The 25,859-nt window shown below is 43.0% G+C and overlaps 1 protein-coding gene across 1 annotated transcript in view; it reads left to right on the forward strand.

The window, feature by feature from the left end:
- LOC144768912 (alpha-2-macroglobulin-like protein 1) overlaps positions 1-25,859 on the forward strand; it is a 169,214-nt gene that overhangs the window by 107,410 nt on the left and 35,945 nt on the right. The window contains exons 20-26 of the mRNA XM_078652922.1: positions 482-603; positions 1,639-1,690; positions 3,739-3,813; positions 9,103-9,279; positions 15,248-15,329; positions 19,208-19,364; positions 25,757-25,831. Coding sequence (XP_078509048.1) covers positions 482-603; positions 1,639-1,690; positions 3,739-3,813; positions 9,103-9,279; positions 15,248-15,329; positions 19,208-19,364; positions 25,757-25,831 — 740 coding nt within the window. The remainder of the gene's footprint in view (positions 1-481; positions 604-1,638; positions 1,691-3,738; positions 3,814-9,102; positions 9,280-15,247; positions 15,330-19,207; positions 19,365-25,756; positions 25,832-25,859) is intronic.

A 25,859-nucleotide genomic window follows, 5' to 3' on the forward strand; every position in this document is an offset into this window, starting at 1 on the left:
GGCTGGAATGCCAGAAACCGGTCCTCGGAAGCTTGTTTCCGGTCCAGGGAAGGCATGGCTTGGCAGTTCGGGGCTGGACTGTTCCCATGAGGCACAGGGTCAGACTGATTTGCATATGGCCATGTCTGAACTGGGGTGGCAGAGTGGGCTAAAGAACGGTGATGGATCAAACCCAGATCTTTTGACTGGGTGTGAGTGTTTGATTGGTTCAGATGCTTCATCCACCACCACCCCCTTTTGTACCATCCAGCAAAACCCATCATCATTGATCTGGTCCCAGTTTGGAGTACGACATGGGCTAGACATAGCACACTTTGCGGGCTCAACACTTGCGAGATTCAGGACCATTATTGGGGCCACCTCTAGCTGTAACTGTCATGGTTGCCAGGCTTCTTTCAAAGATGGCTGCCAAGCGTTAGCTCTTTTGAGTGCATTTGTGTATTTCCCAGCTGACATGTTTTGTCCTACTTGTGCTCTTTAGGTGAAATTAACATCACGGTCAGTGCCCACGCTGTTGCAGACTCTAAAATCTGTGGGGAGCGCAAGTCCATCGTCCCCGAGAAAGGAAGCAAAGACACGCTTAGGAAGGTCCTTCTTGTGAAGGTGAGTTCAGTACCGACATGGCTGCCTCGAGTTAGGGGAAACAAGCAGGTATGTGCACGCCTGTATTCCTATGTGGCATGTGTCCCACCTATGCAAGTTGCTTGGGTGCCACTGGATTGGGAGATGGCTGGCAGCCTCACTGGTAGTAAGGTCTGGCTGTGGGTCAGGAGTATAAACTCTGCCTCTCTCCTTGAGATGAACTCTGCAGAGAGAAGCTAAATATCATATGGGCATTTAAATATTAAAAGCTAGTTGACATGGCCGACGACCTTGCTTGGTTCAGCTCTATGGCCTATAAGTGGGATGTATGTCACTACAACGCACACTTTTACAACGCATACCTTTACAACGCATTTTGTACAACGCAACATCCATTACAACGCATGCCATTACAACAAAAATGAAAAAACTACATTTACAACGCATTCCATTACAACGCATAATACCTTTGCAACGCATACCATTCCAACGCATAACATTACATTGCATGTTTTGGTAAGTATTGGATAGTGTAGGGGTATTATTTACTATTCTAACTCCAGGGGGTGCAACAGTAGGGTAAGTGTTGGATAGTGTAGGGGTAACAATTACTATTCTAACTCCAGGGGGTGCAACAGTAGGGTAAGTGTTGGATAGTGTAGGGGTAAAAATTACTATTCTAACTCCAGGGGGTGCAACAGTAGGGTAAGTGTTGGATGGTAATGTTATGCGTTGTAATGGTATGCGTTGTAATGACTGCGTTGTAAAGACATGGTTGTAGTGGTGTGCGTTGTAGTGTCATGCGTTGTAATGGTTGCGTTGTAATGGCATGCAATGTAATGGATGTTGCGTTGTAAAAGTTTAGTTGTAATGGTAGTGCGTTGTAAAAGTTGCGTTGTAAAGGTTGTTTCCCCTATAAGTGGTACCAACGTGGCAGGATGCCCCTTACAAGAGCAATCCACCACTGCTTACAAAGTATTACTGGGGTGATTGTGTCTCTAGTCCATTGGTTTAATATGACCCTCTCTCTCCTGATTGTGTGTGTCCCGTGTGCAGGCTGAAGGTGTCCCGGAGGAGAAGACTCACAGCTCCCTCATGTGTAATGGTGGTAGGTGGACTTTTGTTTTCTTAGGGTGGCCTATCAGGTGTGTGAAAGGTTTCTATTGACTGATAAGAATTGCTGTCCAGAGCCAGCTGGTTTAATGGTGAACTGATGATTCAAACTCCCGTTGGATCACCAGGTGGTGTCAATGTCTGATAGGTTCACCAAGGGGTGCCGCTCACCGCTCAGAAAATTTGATTAAGTGAGATATACTTACCTGGCAATGACCCACATGTGAAAAATTCAGTCGTTATAAATCAAAGCTCAGTTGCACAACTGCACACGTGTTGTGATTGAGTCCATCTTTGATTGACATCCCAAGAATAGAAATTGAGACAGTGTCCAGATCTCAGATCCCACCCAGCATTGATCCTGTCCCAGCTAATGGACTGTCCATAGATCACATCATTGGTTTTACCCCAATAAGGGGCAGTGAATAGACACGTGTTATATCTCTGCCATAAATCCCATCTGCCCTAGGATTGGATCTCCACCTAAAACTAGGCATTCACTTCTGTCCCAGTGGATGACTTGTGAATGGACTGCACTCCACAGCTCTTCCTTAGATCTGATATTCATTACTCTCTAACAAGTGGGCAGAGATTTGGCCATGCAAATATTTATTTATGTCCCATCATAACCATTGAAAGAGAAAGTTTTTACTATACATCAGTGATGTTTATAGCACTTTAGGCAGATGAGTGATTAATGACCACCTATGTTGAGAGTCCACAAAGTGAACACAGGCAGAAATACGAATTCACAAGTGCTGAAGAATACTTACAAATAGATCAAATACAGGCAGGCATACACATGAAAGCAAAACCATTAACCTCATAATATTTGCAGTGTATTGTGGGTAGGAGGAGGTGGCATTTTAAATTGCTGCATGGATGACCCGGATGACTGGACCAAATGAGTTCCAGGGGAAGGGACTGGGTAGGCAGAGGGGCCAGTGCCTAGAGCTACTGAGGGGGTAAGTAGGTGGACCCAGAGATTCTGGTTTGCAGATCTTAGGATGCAGGTAAGGTTTTAGAGAGTCAGAGTGGTTGAAAGGGAGTCAGATGCATGAGTAACCTTCAATATATGATTAGGACCTTGTAAAGAGACCTCTTCTTGGGAGAGCCATCCAGTCTGGTGGTAATAAGGTGAGATAGGAGTGTGCCTGGGAGCAAAGCTTGGGACTAGATCTTTGGGGGCAAGCGTGTAGTGAGGGAGCCCCACTAGGAATCTGTTTCAATAATCCTATTTAGTAAGAACAAGATCATCTAACAATGCTTTGGCTGCATGGAATAATATGAATGGCCAGATATTCGGTGTATTTATTATTTGATAGCAGTTGTAGTGATGAAAAGTTCCAAACCCATCCTAGTTCTAAAGAGAGCATGACATTTCTGGCAAAGGGGAAATGTTCAGGATGCCAGGAGGCACTTTATAGGACATGGCAAAGAGATGGGTGCAGTAGAGGATGGAAAGTATATGACATCTGTCTTGAAAGAGTTACGCATGAAGATCTGAAATGCATTTACGTAATTACACGTAATGTTGGAAAATTAGGTGAAATTATGATTAATTATGTGTAATTCCAAAACTACATTCAGTGCTGTATTTTAGAACGAAATGCGTTTTGGCTTCTATTATTGGGCACAAGGGCACATTCTGCACTGAACAAAATAGCACAAGAGTCCTTTATATTCTGTTGATCGCATTGTTTCCAAGCTCTCAATGTAAACTCTTTACTGTGTACGGTGTATGGTTAGGAAACGTGGCATAATTGCATAGTATTTGCAATTTCGCTGAATAAGAGTGATGCAAAATTACTGAAATCATGCAAGATAATGCCGGGATAGCAAATTTCTTGTAGGCCTTGAAGTAAATCCCAGCATTGATTTTTTTGAGGACTTTAGCCATGAATGAATGGTGCCTTAGAATGGATCATCCGAGGTGATTCATTTCTCAAAATATGATCCAACTAGAGTATAGATTGAAGACAAATCTCAAGTGATATCTCTATCTTTATCTCTTACTCATTTACATTTTTTGAATCTTTGCAGCTTCTGAGAAGATATCACTGAAGCTCCCTTCTCATGCAGTGCCCAACTCAGAGAGAGCCGAGATCACTGTCGTAGGTGAGTACCCGCAAGCTCTTCAGGCCTCCGCGTCTGGACGCTTCATCGAACATAGAGACAGAGTAAAACAGCAAACCCAACTAGGATCCAGCTCTGTCGAAGTAGAGAAGAGCTTTGCTCTAAGACATCAACAGGTTCTCTTAGGATCATCTTAGAGCCTTAGTCAGAGGAACATTGGTAAGTAGATGGCAGGCTTGTTGGACTCATGTGTTCAGGAACAATGCAGAAGCTATGAAGAATCAAGGGTTGCACAACAGCTCAACCATCTAAGTTCTAAATCAAGTTCCTTTGATACACAATTTTGTAATTACTAGGGGCTGAATTAGAGGTTGGAATGGCCACATAAAACAGTTTAAGAGCTTCAGTTCCTTCAGAAACTAGCATTCAATGACAACATTTTTAGATTAGTTGGAAAGAAAAATCTGAGAAGTCTTTTAAGATTGTTTCCAGCGCCATTTAAGAGGAATAACACAAACTTCCAGGAGTGTTAGTGGATGGTCAAGTGAGAGACAGACCAAGCACCAGATTTACTTACATTTGACGCAATGGCGCACTGCAATGCAACAGTTGCTGCTCTGCATTGAGTCAAAGGAAGTGAGCAGACAGAACAGCACCATATATACTAAGATACGGTGCGGATTCTCTCTTCCCCGTGTTGGGACACTTTAGGCAGCCTTGCACTACAGTACAAGAGTTTGTAGGCGATGGTGCATATGTTTTTTACAGGAAGGCTACCTTTCCAGTATAAAATACTACTCCTAGACATACTTTCCAAATTTTCCAAGTGTTTTTTTTGTACAGTACATAAAATGTCTTGCAGTGATGCATTTGATGGTGTGTTAGATACCTTTGACAGGGATCCAGGAGTTACCTGGATGCAGTGGAGACGTCCAGGATCAAAGGGCCCGATTCACATAACTAACTTAAGACAAAATCCTAAACTTACTACCGTTTTGGTATTCACAGAAGGCACTTACTCATTTTGGTATTCACAGAAGGCACTTACTCATTTTGGGATTCAAAGAAGTTAGGACTCCTACTTCAGGACTCCTAAATGCCTTCTGTGAGTACTGAAAGTCTTAAAGTTAGGATTTTTCTCAGTTTAGGAGTAGTAAAAATAGGAAGGACTCCTAACTTTAGGAGTCCCAAATGCTTACTGTGAATACCGAAAGTCTTAAAGTTAGGCTTTTTGTCAGTTTAGGAGTAGTAAAGTTAGGACTCCTAACTTTACTACTCCTAAACTGAGAAAAATCCTAACTTTAAGATTTTCGGTATTCACAGAAGGCATTTAGGAGTCCTAAAGTTAGGACTCCTAACTTCTGTGAATACCGAAATGAGTAAGTGCCTTCTGCGAATACCAAAATGGTAGTAAGTTTAGGATTTTGTCTTAAGTTAGTTCTGTGAATCGGGCCCAAAGGTTTTGACTCTAAGGCGCATGTGATTTTCTCAACCATCATAGGTGAAAGATTTGGTATTGTGGTAGGCCTGTGGCAGTGGACGTACCACAATTGAGGAGGCAGATGTTGACAGTAGCAGTCACAGCTATGAATAGCCCTGTGCGTTATGAATGTGCTGTTGTCTTCAAGTACACGGGAGTAAGAGTGGAGGGTGTTGTTTGATGATCTATTCTGGGTTTCATTGTTCTTTAGGAGTTCTGGGGAACTCCTGAGCTGTTGACCATATACTATTGGAGATTCTTTGACATTTTATAGTAAGGAGTTTAGCTGGTGGTGCTGTTGATGTGAGTTTATTATTAAATAAGACAAATCCTTTTTGAGAGTGGTCTAGCTTGGGTAGGTTTTTAGGTACTAAGGCTTAGATGTATCAAGCCGTGTGCGAATCGCAAAGGCCAAAATTCCCAGAATTTCGGCCTTTGCGAATCGCAAACGGTCTATTTGCATGTTTTGGCATGCATCAAAAATTCGCAACTTAAGGAATTGCAAAAATGTGCGATTCCTTATTTTGCCATAGCATTTAAGGAATCACAATTTTGCGATACCTTAAATGCTATCAGCCACATGCATGAAGCTTTTTTGCATTCGCAAACGGTGCGAATCGCAAAATTCGGCCGTTTGCAAATGCAAAAACCTTTTTTGGGATGCATCATTTTTTTTTCATTTTTCGCAATTTAAGAAATTGCAATATTTTGCGATTTCTTAAATTGCGATAGCATTTAAGAAATCGCAAATTTTGCGATTTCTTAAATGCTATGCATGATTTTTTTTAAATTGCGAATGGGAAAATTACCATGAAGTAAACCTTCATGGTAATTTGCGAAAAGTTTCAAAAATGCACAAAAGTTCATTTTTGAAACTTATATTTTACACACACACATGCCCTTGTGACGTGTGTGAGTAAAATGTACATCGTGACATTTCAGGTGTGCAGGGGGGGGTCCTTTGGACCCCCCCCTGCACCCTTGAAATTGCATTCTCATTTTGCGATTCCTTAATTGCGAATTCGCAAAATGAGAATGCCTTCCCATTGATTCCTACGGGCCTCTAGGCCCATAGAAATCAATGTAAAGCGATTCCTTAATTGCGATTCGCAATTAAGGAATCGCAAATTAGGAAAATTAAGAAATCGCAAAAACTTTTGCGATTTTCTAATGCATAGAAATTTGCGATTCCTAAATTGCGATTCCTTAATTTTCGCAATTTAGGAATCGCAAATTCCTACAATGATGCATTTGGCTGTAAGTATGTAGCATTTTTCAATTGCGAATTTTGGTTAAGAAATCGCAATAACCACCAACTTGTAGTTGAAGTTAATTTGCGAATTCTTTTCAAAATGCACAATTTGGCATTTTTTAAGGTGGCATGTGACGCACACACATGCCCATAGGGCATGTTTGTGCGCCATATGCACACATATGTACATTTCAGGGGTGCAGCATGGTGTCCTTGAGACACCCCTGCACCCTTGAAATGATTCTCAATTTGCGATTAGCAAATTGCGAATCGCAAATTGAGATTCATTTCACAATCATTCCTATGGGCCTCCTGGCCCATAGGAATGAATGGGAAATTATTCCTTATTTGCGAATTCGCAAATAAGGAAGATTAAGAAATCGCTAAAAAATAGCGATTTTTTACATACATACCATTTTGCGATTTCTAAATAGCGATTCCTTAAAAATCGCTATTTAGAAATTGCAAAGGGGTATGTTGATACATCTACCCCTTAGTATGTGATGACTTTCACCAAAGGGTCTGAGTGTTGATAGTGGGGTTTCTTGCTGCTGCTGTAAAGGTAAAATGTGTGAAATAACCATTTGATGATAGAGAAGGTTCTGGTCTAAAGTTTTCTTCATCTGGAAATGGAGTAGGAAGATTGTGCTGCAAAGTAACAATTATAGTAGACATGTTGGGAGTACTATGGGCAAAACCTGATACAAATTTGTCATGGATGGAAAACGTTTGTGCTACTGAGGTTGGGTGGTAGGGTGGAGGCAAACCAGTAGAGAAGGGACTTCCTGCTTATTTAGATAGATGGTGTACAGAGTCAAAGGTCACACTAGGATTAAAAAAGACAAACAGCTAGATTCATCAAAGACCCGTTTTGCGAGTCTTTAATAGCGATTCATAAGCAATCGCTATAAAGGACTTGCAAAACGGGATTCATGTAGGAATTGCAAAAAATATTGCGACTCCTACATTTTCCTTAATTGCGATTAGCGAAATTGCTAATCGCAAATAAGGAATAACTCCCCATTCATTCCTATGGGCCTTTAGGCCTAAAGGCCCATAGGAATGAATGGGGAGTTATTCCTTATTTGCGATTAGCAATTTGCTAATCGCAAATAAGGATGCGATTTCAAGGGTGCAGTGGTGTCCAAAGGACACCCTGTAGCACCCCTGAAATTCAAATGTAAACAGGTGTTGCGCACACACATGTCCAAAGGACATGTGTGTGTGTAACATGCAATTGAGAAAAATGCACTAAAGTTCTTTTTTCTATTTTTTCGCTATTCACCACGAAGTCTAACTTTGTGGTAAATAGCGGCCAAATATTGCGAATTCGCAATTTAAAATTAGTTAATGAATTGCATTTAAGGAATCTCAAATAGAGATTCCTTAAATGCAACTCCTCGCAAATATGCGATTTCGCAAATAGCGATTTTTGCATTTGGGATGATGAATCCCAAATGCAAATATTGCGCTCGCAAAGGGCCAGATTCTCAGAATCTGGCCCTTTGCGAGCGCAATTTCCTTTCATGAATCTAGCTGAAAGCTACCTGCCTTTCCATTTCCGTAAGCATTAAGTATGCCTTCAAAGATTTTGAGTTGTGGTTCTTCGCTTTAGGGCCCAGTGATGGATGGTACTGTAGTGAGTCGATGTGAGCTTGTGGATTCGAAACCACGTTTTCCCAAGGTTCTTGAATTTGAGCTTAAAGTTTGAAGTGGAAATTAAATATGTTTGTTAGAATGAAAGTGGACTTTTGAGAAGGGACATGACAGGACCCAACAGAGAAAAGAGGGAGGAAAAAAGCAATTCAAGAGGGGAAATACAATGGGGAATAAAGAATGGGAGGAAGTGAGAGAGCACAAGTGAGAAAGAGCTGGAAAGAAAGGGGGGAGGTATGAGAACCGGTCACAGAAAAGAACATATTAAGAGTGGATGATAAAGGGAGATGGAGAGAGAAACATACAAGGAAAAGGATGAAGGGCAAAGGGTCTCAGAGAGGCAATATATAAAAATAAATAAAGAGATTGGGGTTAAGAGAAACGGATGACGAAAAAAATGGAACAGGCAAGTGAGCAGACAAAGAATTTGGGATGTATGACATTACAACGCATGCTATCACAACGCATGCCTTTACGACGCAAGTTTTACAACGCAACTTTTACAACGACTTGCGTTGGGGGGCGCTGGATAGTGAATAGTTTAATTTACTATTCCAACTCCAGTACCCGTGGATAGTAGGGAAGGTGTTGGAAACTATTCCCTATCCTAGAGCGCCCCCCAGCACAAGTCGTTGCAAAAGTTGCGTTTTAATGGTTACGTCGTAAAGGTACTTCGTTGTAACAGTTGCGTTGTAAAGGGTGTTTACCAAGAATTTGCTATCCATTGGCTGTTTTAGCCTTAGGACTTGTTGTGTATCAAGGGTAAGCACCCCAGAACAGATGGCTTTAATGTTTGAGAGGACAAGAGTTATAGAAATCTTGAGGTCCATTGGAATTTTTACATACAATCCTGAAAAGATTGTCATCTGTAGAACAGAACGTCGACTTTCTATGTGCCCGTCCTTCTTTTCCCCGTTTCACGTGCCGCTCCCGCTGTTCCCAGGTGACATTATGGGGACGGCCATGAACAACATTGCCAAGCTGCTGGCTAGGCCCTCTGGCTGTGGAGAGCAAAATATGATCAAGTTTGCTCCCATCACCGTCATCCTTCAGTACTTGAAGAACACTGACCAGATGACAGACGAAACCAAAGCCAAAGCCAATGAGTTCATGATTTCAGGTAAGTGACAGAGTGACCTTTCTTTAACACCATTTCCTGTGACTTCACTACAAGGGACCTTATGTATTATGATGGTATTCCATGTAACACCGCTTCCAGTGATATCACCCTCTGGGTCATCTTTTCCTGTGTCTTCGCTCTCTGTAATTAGTTCTATTGATCCCACTTCGATTTGATTCCATATAGTTCAGAAGTGAATTTTGCGCTGTTATCTTTCCAGGAGAACATTACCAATCACATACTGCCCAGTATTCAATGTCAGTTGGAGTGTTAAGTTTGTGTTAACCATCTCGGTGCACTCCACAAAGCTCCTTATTCATTTTAGACCACACCTGCCCTAATACAACAGCACAACAATCAAGACACGGATGTATGACGGTACAACGCGTGCTTTTACAACGTGTACCGTTACAACGACTTCCGTTGGGGGGCGCTGGATAGTGAATAGTTTAATTTACTATTCCAACTCCAGTCCCCGTGGATAGTAGGGAAGGTGTTGGATAGTAAATTAAACTATTACCTATCCTAGAGCGCCCTCCAGCGAAAGTCGACGTAATGACTTTCATTGTTAAACCTGCGTCGTAATGGTACTTCGTTGTAAAAGTTCGGTTGTAAAGGACGTTCCCCCACGACACTGTTACAAAAACAGCGGCCTGCTGTTTTGCGATCATCAGATCCTTGCGGAAAATCTTTCCTTTGCTTCCCCCTCAGGCGCGTGCGCTAGTGGCAAGTAGTATGATTCTCAGTAGGCTGGAGTATTGTAATGCCCCGCTGCTTGACTCTCCGAAGTTCCTATTGGATAGACTTCAGATGATCCAGTCAGCGGCGGCCAAGTTAGTTCTAGCATTACCCAGAAGGTCCTCCTCATCCGCGGCCTTGGCAGAATTGCACTGGCTCCCTTTCAGACAGAGAGTTCAGTTCAAGTCTCTCTACCTTCTTTTCAAAGCCCTTCATGGGCTGGGTCCTGCGCTCATGCGGAAAAAATTTGATTGGTATGTCCCGATGAGAAGGCTTTGCTCCTCATCAGCGAGACTGGTGAAGGTACCGAGGGTTAGAAAAGTCAGGTCAGGTGGTAGATCTTTTGGAGTGGCATCGACCAAACTTTGGAATGAACTCCCATGGGAGATCGGACAAATCAAGGAGCTCCTCTCGTTTAGAAGGAGTTTGAAAACCTGGTTGTTCCCCAAGACATAGTTGTCTGTCTTGTATCCGACACATTTCTTTTCTGTTCTCTGAGATGCCTAGCGCCAGGATGCCTGCAAGGTGACAGCATGCTTTATAAGTTAAATAAATGCATAAATTCTCTTTACCACAAGTCCATTCCAGCCAGATGAGAAATCAAGGCAAGAATCCTGTGTTTATTTATGTATTAGTTTTATAAAGCGCTGCTTAATTTTTCTAATTACATAGGAGTGCTAGAGGATCTGACAACTTATGTTGTAATGAAGAGACGGGTGAGATTAGAGTCCATTCAAAAGAGAAGAGTCTTTATCCATTGTTTTTTGTTGTAACCACTGATCTGAGAGTTCAATTATTAAGTGAGTCTCAATAGGGATATTTAAATTGTACATGATTAGGTTCAGTTCTCAAGGAGGAATTGAAGGCATTCCAAAATCTAGGGCCCGGTACTCCCTTAGATGTGCCACCTTCATAAGAGCACACTGTTTGTTCGGATCAAAGGTTGACGATGAGCTTCTGTTTCTGTTGGGTTACGGGGTAGAGCCAGTTGCTGCAGGTATTCTTGGCCATTCGCTCAGGAGGCTTTATGGATGGTGCACAGACCTATGAATTTGTATCTACCTTCTTCTGAAGACCAGTGGCAAGCTTTCAGGGAAGGCTTGATGTGGTCATGGGTGCAGATGTTGAATGGTTCTGCAGAATTTGTGGGCTGTCAGTCAGGTTCTTGAGGTTCCATTACAGATGTTGTTTGCACTTACAGGCTTGTATTTTTCTTTCCACTTGGTGATAAAGATTGATCCTCTGAGTCCTCTTCTATAGATCCCGGAGCCTTTCTGGATGTTTTCCTCTTGTATGACTGCTGCATAAGCTTTTTGAAGAAGGTTGATAGGCACACCACTTCTAGTGATTCTTGAGAACGTATTAGTCAACTGAATAGGGCATTGTTCCTTAGTTTAGATGTTTGAACTACCCTTTTCATCCTGCGTTGGACTTTGGGAGGTGATTGCCCTCCTCATAAATGAAGTTCCCTCCTTCCTCCACTTTTTCATCACTTGCATCACTGCTGCTCTGGTTTCAGTTTAAGCTTGGACCTGGTCAAGGGTGGTTTGTGTGACCATTTGCACTGTCGTCAGTGGGTATCGGCTACTTTCTTCAGAATGGTGCTCTTTTCCACCTCCCCCTTAGACATGGATGCCTTGTAGTAATCACTCCAGTGTACAGAAAGAAGGGGAGCAGCAAATTTCTCATCGGAGTAGCTTTTCTTCTGGAGTCCATGGCCTCCCTCTAGGCAGAAATAAGGAATGGGGGGCATATTATTATCAAGGGGAGCAATAGGCAATTTTCGCCGCCTGGCCGCTAAGCGGCGATAATACTATCGCCCTATTAGCAAGCTGTCGCTAACAGCAGTTAGCGACAGCTTGTAGGCGATAGCGAGCGGTTTGGGGCCTGCTTTGCATGTCAGCGATATTTATCGCTAATGACATGCAAAGTGGGCGTACCCAACCTGTTAGCGACTGAAAGCAGCCGCTAACATCGCTATCGCCTATTACCAACACAGGCGTAGCAATGGAAATATTTGCGCTAAGCGTGAATATCTCCAAAAACTAACACCTGCTCAGACCAGTTCTTAGCCATTGTATCCAATGGGAGGTGGATATAATGGCTAAGACCCTGTTAGCGATAAAGTGTGAATATCGCTGTATTCTCAGCGATATTGAAGGATTTTGCCGCTATCGCCGGGAATTTTATCACTTTTGAGATAAACGTTGATAATAGCAGGTTATCTCAGCGGTAAAATCCCGTTATGCGCGGCGATAAAAATATTGCCGCTAACCCTACATAGCGATAAATATCGCTATTTGTTGATAATATGCCCCGAGGATCGAAATCTGCCACATGTACTCATTCATCTACCATTGTAACCTATTCGGAGCTGGACAAATGTCATCTCTGGCTGTAGCCTAACAGCAGGAGATTCCATGGAATTTGAAGCAATTGGGACAATAGGCTAGCGGTACAAATGTCTCTATAGTGCCATGTGTGGGCCCCATAAACAATCTCTTACAGGTATTTTCGAATCTGTTTTAGATGTGTCTGCCGAGGGCAGCACCTAAAGTCCATTGACAGAGACTTAGAAATTCAGATATGGGCTATACACAAAGGAGAACACACACATAAGTAGATCTACACATGTAAGTTTACTCTTACAATTTGCAGTAAAATGAGTACATTTGGCTGGTCACCAATTGCAAGTTTGAATGTACAACAAAGTGTAGACTTAGATGTGCCCACCCCCAGATATCATTGGGGTACAGACTCATTTGTAAGTGTGATGTTACTACTTGTAACTTTTCACATGTGGGGTAAAGAACGTGCTGTGATAAGGTATAGAAAGATCTTAAAAAGTATATTAAATGTTTAAAAACATTAGAACAAATATTTTAATGTTAAATATTAACGGCAATTCATTTTAGTAATATATTTTAAATATAGAACAATACAAGAAAATTGTCACAGCACTAACAACTTGATATTAAAATAAAACTATAATTATTTTGAATATAATATATTTAAATACAATTATTCTTTGAAGTATAACTTAAAAAAAATCCCACCTATTTAAAATAATTATAGTTTTAATTATGTATGAAACATTATTAAAAACCAATGTGCAGAATGTATTAAAAGGAATATAATTAATTATTAATAAATAATAATGTTACATTACTTTTTAAATTAAGAAAGTTTGTTACATGTATTACAACTAAATAATTATTATTTGTATAGACTTTTTGACATTAAATCAAATGTATTTATATTTTTACACATTTAATGAATTTATTTTCTAATTAAGTCCCATTAAATTATAGACCTTTATCATTATCTGTAGGAGTGTGTTGCAGTACCAGGTGTTAGTCATGGGCGGTGCAGCACTAACTCCAGCTCTGAGCTGGAGTACAATTACCACTGTTTAGGTCCTTTTTGGTTGTAAAAACTGTAGGAGGGCAGTTTGTGAATAGCAATGGGCCTACTCTTCTGTGGTTTGGCACAAGTCCCTCCCAAACCCAACCTTATTCCTACCTTAAACTCACCCCTTTAATCATAAGTATTCCCCATTTCTCATAAACGTCCCTCTTTCCCTCCCACATGTACTAGTAAAACGTACACTTCCATGTGTGGAGATCTCTACAGTAGGGGCCGAGATCTCCGTACACGAAAAGATAGGAGAGGCGGAGACCACCGCATGCAGGTATATGAATTGCATTTTGTAGTACTTTACTACTATAGTACGGCTAAGTGTACTAAAAAAATCCATCCCAAGGATAAAGTACAAGGGGACATAGTAGCAAGGGCAAATATGCCGCTTTAGCGGCACTTTCTGCCGCTAAAGCGGCGTTATTTCTATCACCCAATCAACAAGCTGACGCTAACAGCTTACTGCCAATAGCGCCCGTTTCCGTACTGCTTCGCATTTCAGCGATAAACATTGCTAATCACATGCAAAGTGGGCGTTCTCAAAATCAAAGCGACTGAAAACAGTCGGTAATTCACATTCCCCTATTACCCGCAGAGCGAAACAATAACTCGAGCTAACCGCGAATATCGCCTGAAAGTTAGACCTGCTAAAATCCCTACTTAGGCATGCATATAATGGGAGTTGGATTATGGGGTTACAGCCACATGGCCGTATCAGCAAGCATTTCGCCATATTGCCAGGATAATCGCAGGTTTTTCTGCAATGTCTGGCTGTTTTTCAAGCTATTGCTGGAATATTTAACGCCATAGCGCTATTCGTTGCTAATACAGCGTTAGCGTGGCGAAATATTCCAGCGACAGCCGGCGATAAAATTATTTGCGCTAAGCTCGCTCTGCGAAGTTTATCGCAGTTTGTTGATAAAATGGCCCATGGTCTCCTCTTCCAAAACGCTGCCGCAAGAGTACAAGAATGCATTCTAGAAATCCAGCTTTCTGTTCTTTCTCCATGGGCTGCCTGTGCCAGCACTTCCTACTCCTGTATCCCCTGCTCTCACCAGGCCTTGACACAAACCTCTCAATGCCTCTTGCAAATCACAAAATGAGTGTGAGATTACTCAAAGAATATTGGCTGGAGATCACTAGCATTACATGGGAAACAACCTTTACAACCCAACTTTTACAAGGCACTACCATTACAACGAAACTTTTACAACGCAACATCCATTACAACGCATGCCATTACAACACAACCAATCCAATGCATGACACTACAACGCACACCACTACAACGCATGTCTTTACAATGCAGTCATTACAACGCATATCATTACAACGCATAACATTACAATCCAACACTTACCCTACTGTTGCACCCCCTGGAGTTAGAATAGTCAATTTTACCCCTACACTATCCAACACTTACCCTACTGTTGCACCCCCTGGAGTTAGAATAGTAAATTTTACCCCTACACTATCCAATACTTACCTAAACATGCAATGTAATGGTATGCGTTGTAATGGTATGCGTTGTAAAGGTATTATGCGTTGTAATGGAATGCGTTGTAAATGTAGTTGTTTAATTTTCGTTGTAATGGTATGCGTTATATTGGAATGCGTTGTAATGGATGTTGCGTTGTAAAAAATGTGTTGTAAAGGTATGCGTTGTAAAAGTGTGCGTTGTAGTGACATACAACCGCATTACATATCTCCTTTCACCAAAACAAGCTCTTCAATAAATTGACAGGACCAGCTCTGTGCACTTGTCCCTTATTTACTAGAAATGACTGTCTGACCCTTGTCTTTGTGCCCTCAGGTTATCAACAGGAGCTCAACTACAAGCATCCTGATGGCTCCTACAGCGCCTTCGGTAGCCGCGACGCATCAGGGAATACATGGTAAGCTATACATTGATTTGTTTATTTTATTAGGGGTGGGGGGGCAATCAACGAACCTAGCCCCAAACTTGAGTACAATGATATATGTGGTAACCAAATATGTATCCAGCAAGTGAGGATGGGCAGTACCTTTAGAATTAGGGCTGAGAAGATAGTTTTGCACAAATAGAGAAAGTATCAGAAACAGTGGGCCGCAGTGGGGGGTGTGGTGTAAAGAGGGAAGGGACAAAGTCTAGGACTGTAGAAAGATTGTGAAAAAGAGTATTTTGAGACTATTCTTGCATTGGGGGAACAGATCTGTTGTTAAAGGAAGGTTGTTCCAGAGTCTCTTTCCATGTGTAGTGAAGTTTTCTTTGGTGTGTGCATCCTTTGGGACTCTTTTGGACTGCCAGACTGACCACAGAAGTGTTTCTGAGAGCTTAGGCACCTCCAGAAAGGTTGAGTTTAGAAGCAGGGTTGTCAGCTTTACTCAAGTGTCCCATAGGTCACACAACAGACATTCAAGGAGGTTATAGTTGTTACATGGAGCCAATACCATTTTTCAGGGTAGAGGAGTATGCTAGACCTTTAGTTCGTTGTTTATTTAGTTAATACAGCTTTGAGACCAGCTTTAATTATCTTCAGTAATGAGTCTGGAACCCCAGTGAGCAGAGTGTTGCCTTCCTCTCTGTGTGATAAGATGAGGTCCTGGACAGCGGTCCAGAGTACGTAGGAGAAATTAGGACTTGATTGTACAGTTATGACAGGGGCGGCTCTAGGCTCATGGCGGCCCTGGGCAGGGAGCGTAGGTAGGGGGCCCCGGAAGAGGGGGTCCGGGCGGGGCGGAGACCCCCAGAGCTCAGGAAGGCGTTTTAATAAAACGTCCAGAAAAGGCGTTAGATGACCAATTCCGGCGACTACTCTTACCCTTCCGAATTCGTCTCAGAACGATAACATTTGGGAGGAGGATCCAGATTGCTCCTTCCTGTGACGCTACGAAAGCCTGCTGAGCCACCTTTCTCTTTCGTTTCGAATAACCAGATTTGTGTACTCGAATTCCCTTCATTTTGTTTTCAATGTTATATACGCCTGTACCAGCGGGCCAGCAGTGGGTAGGGAAAACAAGAAGCCAATCAGGAACCAGGAGGAACGCAGGCGCGGAGGCCAGTGAAGAGGGGGGAGTCAGGGTGTTTGGAAGTGGAACAGAGCCGGATCCCTGCCAGGGGCCGCCACGCAAATATGTATCCATCCTCAGAGGATTAATATATTAGGGATATATATTGGCGTGGCGGCCCCTGGGGTTTGGCGGCCCTGTGCAGGTGCACAGCTTGCACATGCCTAAGGCCGCCCCAGGTTATGTACACTGGAACTATTCTTTATTTCCTCTTTGCTTGATATAGTCCTTTATGCACAGAGAAAGGGCAATGAGAAGGCCCAAAATTAGAGGTTGATGATAGATTCTGGAGGCGAAGCCATGTATATCCATAAACATGAGTGGCTCTTTCATAAGACGGCATCATTGTCACTCCACGATTGTACTATGGAATGTCGAATCTAGGAATATCGTAATACACTGATATCATGGAGAGAATATTATGGGACAAGATATTGAAAGGTAAGTACCTATAGAGAAAGTATAGATTAACTTTCTTAACTCCACTTCTATGCACGTTCATGGTGTATATATCTTCAAGGTACATATATGTGGAGCTAGGTACAGAAAATCTAATCTTACTTTTTGATATTTTGAACTTCAGTATTGTGCCCACGATACTCTGTGCCATTGAGATTCCTACCTTGATTTTCCGGGACGTACCTCCCTCTGTTAGTCTTAACAAATCGGTGGTAGAGCTTTAGATACACTTCTGCTATCCACGTTTGAAGTACTTAGAAGCAAGGGTGTAACCAAGTTGTTAGCCAATGTAATGGGTGTAGTGAGTGTATTGGAAGGTAGTAATGTCTTATTAACTGACTAGTACTTCCTAAGGATCCATGTGCAAGCTAAAAATGATATGGACAATTATACAGCCATGTGTAGCTCCCAAGGTGAGAGTTTCAAGTAGAACATGGTGTCAAAAGCTTTTAACAGATCAACCATCATCTAAAAATGTCCCAAGACAATAATAGTAAGTCTTGAAGAAATGGATTGCTGGATTGGTAATCCTTCATTCATCTACATAAAATAAGTAGTTGCAAGGCAACCGTTCCAGCTTTGAGCTTTGTACTCCCCCCCCCCCCACCTTCTATGGAGGGCGCATGCAGCCTTAGTGCGCATTTTGGGCCAGATATAGGAAGGCAAATACTGGTCGGTAACAGACGATTTCGGCCGTTACCGACCGGTATTTGCAGATGGAGATGCAGGGGCCTGAAAATGTGACAAATCGGTATATTTACCGATTCTGTAAATTTACCGATTCGGTAAAATACCGAATCGGTATATTTCCCAAAAACGGTAAATCTGCATGTAGGTGGCACTGTAATCAGTGCCACAGGCCCTTACCGAATCGTTATTTACCATTGAATACTATTCCATGGTAAATAACGAATTCATGTGTACATGCACATCTGTTCATGTACACCTGTGCCATGTGGCACACAGACATGCCCTAAGGGCATGTATGTGTGTCACATGCATGCATGGCCAGAAACAGGGGTGCAACAGGGTGTCAAAGTGACACCCTGTCCCCCTTGGCAATTCGGTAATTTTACCAATTCGGTAATTACCGAATCGTTATTTGCCATTGAATCCTCTGGGCTTCAAGGCCCATAAGAATCAATGACAAATACTGATTCGGTAATTACCGAATTGGTAAATACCGAATCCTACCGATTCGGTATTTTTTACCGATTAATTAACTACATTAGATTTACCGATTCATGAATACCGAATCTTTATAATTCGGTATTTATGAATCGGTAAATCTAATTTACCTACATCTAGCCCCTAGTCTTCTCTTTGTGACTACCCAGGCCCAAAGTGATGCAATATTCTCTTGAGATGAAATTCCTCATTCTTGCATTATAATATCTGGGTAGAGTGCAGGGGCATAATTGCTGTGACCTACCCTTCAGTGACAAAATGTCCTGCACTTATTACAACAGTGCTGTGGCTTTGCAGCTTTCTTAATATCAATATTCTTATTGTCAGCTGAGGAAGCAGAAGGACTGAGCTAGCACAATTGTCTTTGCACCTTGAAAATATTTTCCTTTATTAAGTCAATCAGTGTAGGTATATTTATGAAATTGGGCTCTTGCTTCATATACGAATTGCACTGGTGTGGCAATAAACAAAATAAAATGACAGAAAATTGATTTTTATACGAATTAGGTAGTAAATATCTCTTGGGATCACCTACATCCATGAGGCCCTTGCAGCCGGGAGACAGCCATGATAACGCGGGCTTTACACCGCGCTGCCATTACGACGCTGCCATCACAACGCAAGTCGTTACAACGACTTGCGCTGGAGGGCGCTCTTGGTAAAGGAATTGTTTTATTTTCTATTCCAACACCTTCCCTACTGTTACGTGGGCTGGAGTTGGCATAGAAAATTAAACTATTCCGCAATCCAGCGCCTACAGCGCAAGTCGTTGTAACGACTTGCGTTGTGATGGATGCGTCGTAATGGCAGCGCGGGGTAAAGCACGCGTTGTCATGACATACATCCCTTGCAGCCGCTAGGAAGACCCTAATAATACAAACTCTTTACTCTCCCTTGCTTACTGTCAATCACTCTCATCCCTCTGTTTTCATTCCCTCACCCTCTTCCCTTACTTCATCTTTGTCTCTCTCACTTCTCTCTCATCTCCTTCTCTCAACAGTGTCCCTCTCTGTCTTTCCTTTTGCCCTCATCTCATCCCTTGAAATGGTCTCAATCTTCTCATTCTTTTCCTCCACAGGCTCACGGCCTTTGTCGTTAAGTGCTTTCACGCAGCCAAGGCTCACATCCCCATTGACGAGAAGCATATCAACGAAGGTGTAAGGTGGCTGAAGAAAATCCAGAAGCCTAATGGCAGCTTCAGCAATGAGGGCAAACTCCTGCACCAAGAGCTAAAGGTAAGAAACTCTGGGCCATATGTAGGTAGCTTAATGCCGGGTGGTAACGGCCGAAAATCGGTAAATTTGCCATTACCTACCGGTATTTAGCTTTTTCTAATGTAGGTGGCTTGATTTTAGGATTCGGTAATTTACGGATTCGGTAATTTAAGGATGCAGTAAATTACCGAATCCTTAAAATACTGAATCGGTAAATTACCGAATCCTAAAATCCTATGTAGGGAGCATTCAACTGAGTGCATTTATGATTTAAGGATTCGTTATTTATCACCAACTACAAGTGCTTTTTTAAAAGTGCCATGTGGCAGACATATATGCCCTTAGGGCATGGATGTGTGCCACATGTGCACACATGCACTATTCAGGGGGGCAACAGGGTGTCAATGTGACACCCTGCTACCCTTGAATATTTAATGGTGAATGGCTTCCCATTCATTCCTATGGGCCTCCAGGCCCATAGGAATTAATGGAAATTACCGAATCAGTATTTACCGAATCGATAATACCGAATTTTACCGATTCTGTATATATTACCGAATTTTTAACTACATCCCAAATACTGAATTTTTATTACCGATTCGGTAAGATTCGGTAATAATCGGTATTTAAGATTTGGTATTTGGGATTTACCTACATATGGCCCTCTGACTCCATGTTTTGCCCCTAAGGCCTTATAGACGGAGAGTCATGTATCTTTACTCCAGAAGGTGGTCTTTTTCTTCTTCATTCAGGTTCAATCTACTGCTCGCTTATCAGTACTGCAGCTCAATTTACTGATGTTATAGCATCCTCCTCTCATTCGGTGCTGAAAAAGCCTCATAGAGAGCGACCATAAGAGCCACTCTTTTCTAAATCTTGAGCAGGTTTTAAGTCATGCAAAGTCCACACTCATTGAAGGACATGAAGGAAAGGATAGCTTGGCTCACAGATGGAATAGTCATGGCACAACCTAAATTCTTATGTCCTGTATTTTTGCATATGTATGTCTTTAGCACACAAATTGCTGAAATGCTGCTGAAGCACTATACATGGTCAAATGCTGATGTACATTTATTGACTGGTTGTAGGATACCTGGTTTCTGAAAGCGTGAATGGGAGGTTACTGCATTGCTATGTAGTTATCTTTACAGAGGTATCCCTTCAGCTCTTTCCTAAGCACCACCAGAAATGGTGCACTTGGTGGATAGACGGGCAGGGTCCAGTTGTAATTTCCTTACAGAGGATGAAGATGATTGTGAAAATAGTGTTGGCCAGCAGGGTCAGCCAGTGGACCACCATCTTGATGGAGGTTATGTGTTCATGTCCTAGATGAGCATGCTGAGGCATCTACGATGACCTCAAGATGGGAGAGAGAAGATTCTGTGGAACAGGGTGCAGCCACCATGCACATGCAACTGTATAAGGTCTTCAATGGCAGTGCTGGAGTCTCATAATGGAAAAAAACACATTCTCTTGTCGAGAGAACTGGTATAGGTTTCATTCATTTTCACAGCAATGTGTTCCTTGAGTGGGAAGTTGGTGTCTTCGATGATTCTAAGTGACTTGGTGTTGGGTGAAAAATTGGTTTAGAATCTGAGCAGCTCCATGTCACTAAGCCAGGTTTAGACTAGTTGTTGCTTGTTGCTGCCGCCTCCCTCGCTCACAAGGGGGTGGTAGACTCTTTGACTCACTTCCGGTTTACTTCCTGGTCCACTGGGAGCGGTTAGCGCTCTAGTGGATCCTCACAGCGCTATATAGGCAGAGCGCCGGAGGTGCTCGCTGTGGGAAGGAGACAGTGGCAGTGTCTCTAACCTGCTTGCCGGTTACATCGACCAGGAGAGCATTCACGTAATGGTAGATTTTTAAACAGAATAGGAGCAACATTTTATTTGAATTTAAATTCACTGTATTGTACTTGTGTGTTTTTAAAATTGGAGCGCATTACCTGCACCCACGCATCCACTAAAAGCAGCTTTGCTTCCAGCCCTCCTCGCTTGGGGAAACGCTAGGCTGCCGCCTCCCTCGCTCACAAGGGGGTGGTAGACTCTTTGACTCACTTCCGGTTTACTTCCTGGTCCACTGGGAGCGGTTAGCGCTCTAGTGGATCCTCACAGCGCTATATAGCCCTCGCGCCCTCCTGAGCGCGCAGCGATCGCGCGCAGCCCCGCCGAAGACCCGCCAAAGAGCTGCCCGTCTGCGCCCGTCCGCGACAGGACGGGCACAGGGGCCAGGGACACTGCTCTCACTATCTTATTCCGCTCAGGTATGTGTCCACATCGTATTACCTATACCACTCAGGCTCTACTAGACTTAAAACCATACACAGCATGTAGTTCTAAAATACCATGGCACACCGTAGAGGGAGCATTCTCATGTTTCCAATGTCATCATCGATTACTTGGTAACAACGCCCCGCCCAAGGTAGGAGCCCTTGTTACCGGGCTGAAGGCTTTTCTCCTAAATGTAAGATCCCTGCCTAAACACCAGCATGAGGTATGGGACCTGGTTAACTCTATCCAACCAGACATATGTTTCCTCACTGAAACTTGGATGAAACCCCACACCATCACAGCTGTAACAATAGGGATCCCAACCGGATACAAATTGAAACACCTAGACAGAGAAGGGAAGACAGGCGGTGGCCTAGCAATCATACATAAGGATGATTTAAAGGTCACCATATTTTCACAATATCAAAGTCTGCAATTAGAAGTTATGTTTTTTAAAATTGCCCTTCCTAGCCACACTTTCTGGAAAGGAGCCCTTGTTTACCGCCCACCAGGACCAAACCCTGATTTTTCTCTCCTTCTCCAAGAACTATTAGCCCCCCAACTCAAATCAAATGAAGACTTCATTCTTCTTGGAGACTTCAACATTCATGTAGATTTACCAACTTTACCTGAATCTCATACCCTAACCACTGACTTGCTAAACATAGGTCTAGAGATCAAAAACACTGGACCCACGCATAATGGTGGCCACACGTTAGACCTTGTTCTCTCTAATGGTCCTAAGGTCATCTGTCTTCCAGCCAGAGAGATATTATGGACAGACCACTTTCTTCTAGAATTTACACTCTCAACTCCCAAAAGACCGACAAATAAAGGACCCTCCCTTCCTTCCTGGCGCCGTCAATGGCACAAAATTTCCCTAAGCAATCTACAGGAAACGTGGGTAATACCCACCATATCAGTAGAAGATACAGTAGATGCAGCATTGGCTAAGCTTACAGGCTCAATCAAACAAGCCATCGACATCTTGGCCCCCTTAAAACTATATAAAGAACACCCTGCCTCCAAACAAGAAAGTTGGTACACTAAGGAGTTAAGGGAGGAAAAACAAAAATGTAGGCAAGCCGAAAAAAAATGGAGGAAACATAAGACCAAGGAAACAAGAGCGGTCTTTCATCATGTTCAATCCCAGTACTATAAAAACATCAGACAGGCTAGGAAAAATCGTCTTCTGCAACAATTAGAAGAAGCCACAAACTGTCCCAAGGAGCTTTTCAAAATTCTCCAAAACTTTGTAAACCCTGCCGCATGTGAAAGCTCAGAGGAGTTCTCACAGACTTTATGTGACGATATATCGTCCTTTTTTGAGAGTAAAATTGATATTATATACGAGAAAATAGTGGCTGCCAATAACAGCACGAATGGTGCTAGCAGGATTATACCTCTAGACCTGCCCAAAGACAAAGACAGTGGAAGTCCTATATCACACTTCCCCCTTATTGAAAGTGCAGATCTCCCTCACCTCATTACCCACATCAAATCAGGGTCTCCAAATGACCTTCTCCCAGCTAAGATGGTTCCTCCCCTGCTCCCTCTCCTGGGCCCCTTCATACAGGTTGTCATTAATACATCTCTTACGAAAGGACAAGTCCCAGCAGAGTGGAAGAGGGCGGTAGTAAACCCAATACGCAAGAAAGCTGCTTCCCCATGGACCGACCTTTCCAACCTGCGTCCCATTTCACTCTTGCCATACATCAGTAAGATAGCTGAGAAGCATGTGAACACCTATCTGTCACAACATCTAGAAGCGACGGAGGGCCTGGACTATTCTCAATCTGGGTTCAGGCCAAACCACAGCACCGAATCTGCCCTCCAAACAGTGACCAATAACATCAGAATGGCACTGGATGGGGGCAATTCCATGATTCTGGTGCTGTTGGATCTCTCCGCCGCTTTTGATACGGTGTCTCACAAAGTGCTTCTTGAGCGACTAAAAGACGTAGGTTTGGAGGGTACGGCATTGGCATGGATGGAAAGCTTTCTGTCAGGACGCTCTCAAGAGGTTAGGCTGGGCTCCCACAAATCCATCCATAGGGAGCTCAATAAGGGAGTGCCACAGGGCTCTTGCTTAAGCCCTACACTTTTCAACGTGTATGTGGCTCCCCTAGCCAACCTAGCAAGATCATTTGGGTTTACTCCAGTGTCGTACGCTGACGACACCCAACTCCTCTTCCCCTTTAAAGATCTGACACCTGCGATAAAAAAATCTTTCGCAGAGGGAATGAGAGCAATATCTGCTTGGATGTCAGCAAATTGCCTCCAATGCAATATAGGAAAAACGGAGGTCATGTTGTTTGGGCAAGCAATAACGCACTGGACACCGGACTGGTGGCCCCTGGAATTAGGCCCCGTTCCTAGCCCCAAAAACACAGTGAGAAACTTAGGAGTGTTAATAGATCAAACACTTACCTACAAGGACCACGTAAACCAGGTGGCAAGCACCTGTTTTCGAGCCATCGGCATGTTAAGGAGAGTGTTTCCCTACCTGCCAGACTGCCATAGAAAAACTCTTGTGGCAGGCATTAATTATCAGCAGAGTAGATTACTGCAACGGCCTTCTTTTGGGAGCAAATGAAGGGCAGTTAAAAAAACTGCAAGTAATCCAAAATACGGCAGCTAGGATAGTCCTCAACGCCCCTCCCAGGACTCCCTCCCTTCCCCTGCTAACCAAACTTCATTGGTTACCAGTGAAGAAACGAGTGCACTTTAAGACCCTATGCACAATTCACAAGAGTGTGATAGGTAAAGGCCCTAAATATCTGGCCAACATCTTCCTACCTTATGCCCCTGGGCGCATCTTGCGCTCACTGAACCAACAGCTTCTGCAGGTGCCCAGAATAAAAAAGGCCAGACAAGGGGGGCGAGCCCTGGCCCACCTTGGACCAAAGCTCTGGAATTCTCTGCCTCTTGAGATAAGGATTCTAACCAATCATCTGACCTTTCGTAAGGTCTTGAAAACATATCTATTTCCCAGTAACTGATCTCTCTCTCTAAATGCTCCATTTTCCTCCCCAATTAACATCTGAGGACTTATTCACTGGCAAAGCGCGGAGATACCCCTCCGGGGGTCTATTCTTGCGCTATAGAAGAATATAAAAAAAATAAAATAAAAAAAAAAATTGTTCCTGATTATTAGAAGGGAATTAATTGTTTTGATGGGGGGGATTTTGAGCTAGGTGCAGGACATCTGGGTGAGGTCCAGGCATTGTTTGAAGTTTTGAATGTCTGAATTGCAAGAAGCTTTCAAGCAGAGTTGTGTGCCAACACTATGTTAGTGAATTGTGATGTTTTATAGGTGAATAAGGGCCTCCATGTAAAGGCTGAAGAATGATGTAAACATAGTGTATCTCTTTAAGACTCAGCAGGTGAAGTTGAATTTATTTTTGAAAGCTTGCAGGATTTTTCTGCTCAAGCCTTTACGTTTAGGGGGCTTATGCCCTGAATGTGATTGAGTGATAGCAGCTGGTTTGATGCCACTTCTGATTGACTGCAGTGTTTTTCAGACAAATGTTTCTGGTTTATAGATTGAAGGAGAGATTATTGACTTGTGTTTTGTGGGTAGCAGTGGATCATCTGAACAGCCTGTATGCCAAAATATAGCATTTTGTCATTGTCATATACCCCACTGTCTGCATGGAGTTTTCAAAAACAGTATGAGTTTGCTATGAATCATGTGTCTGATGAATACTGTAAACAACCATAAATGCCTCTTGCAAAAATGTTCAAACCAGCCCCACTCTGCAGGAGTGCTATACTAGCAGATGCCTTTGGGGGACCTGCATGGTTGTGTCATAGCACCCCATCCAGCTGTGAAATCAGCCCCTTAGTCTGCAGTCTACCAGGGAAATACCAGAGAGACAGAATGACCAGTCTGGCCCTGGCTTGTTGCTGGACTGCCCCGGTCACTTATACCTTGCTCTTCTACCTTGTTGGTGCCGAATAGACTCCAGGAGTCAAGGGTTGTTAGTTATAGAGAAATGGAGCTGATACATATTTGGATGGGTGGAGTTCACTTTACTGTGAGGAAACCCATGGGACCAATTTGCACAAATAATCCTTGTGTCAGTGAATTTGCTCCTCCTCCGTACAAGATCTCAACCTCTCTTGCTTTCCTCTTCACAGGGCGGTGTGGCTGATGAAATCAGCCTCTCAGTTTACGTTATGATGGCACTTCTGGAAACAGGGATGCCTGCAAGTGTAAGTATGACTTGTGGGACCTCTGTTC

Source organism: Lissotriton helveticus, chromosome 7, assembly GCF_964261635.1.
Source record: "Lissotriton helveticus chromosome 7, aLisHel1.1, whole genome shotgun sequence".
Lineage (NCBI taxonomy): Eukaryota > Metazoa > Chordata > Amphibia > Caudata > Salamandridae > Lissotriton > Lissotriton helveticus.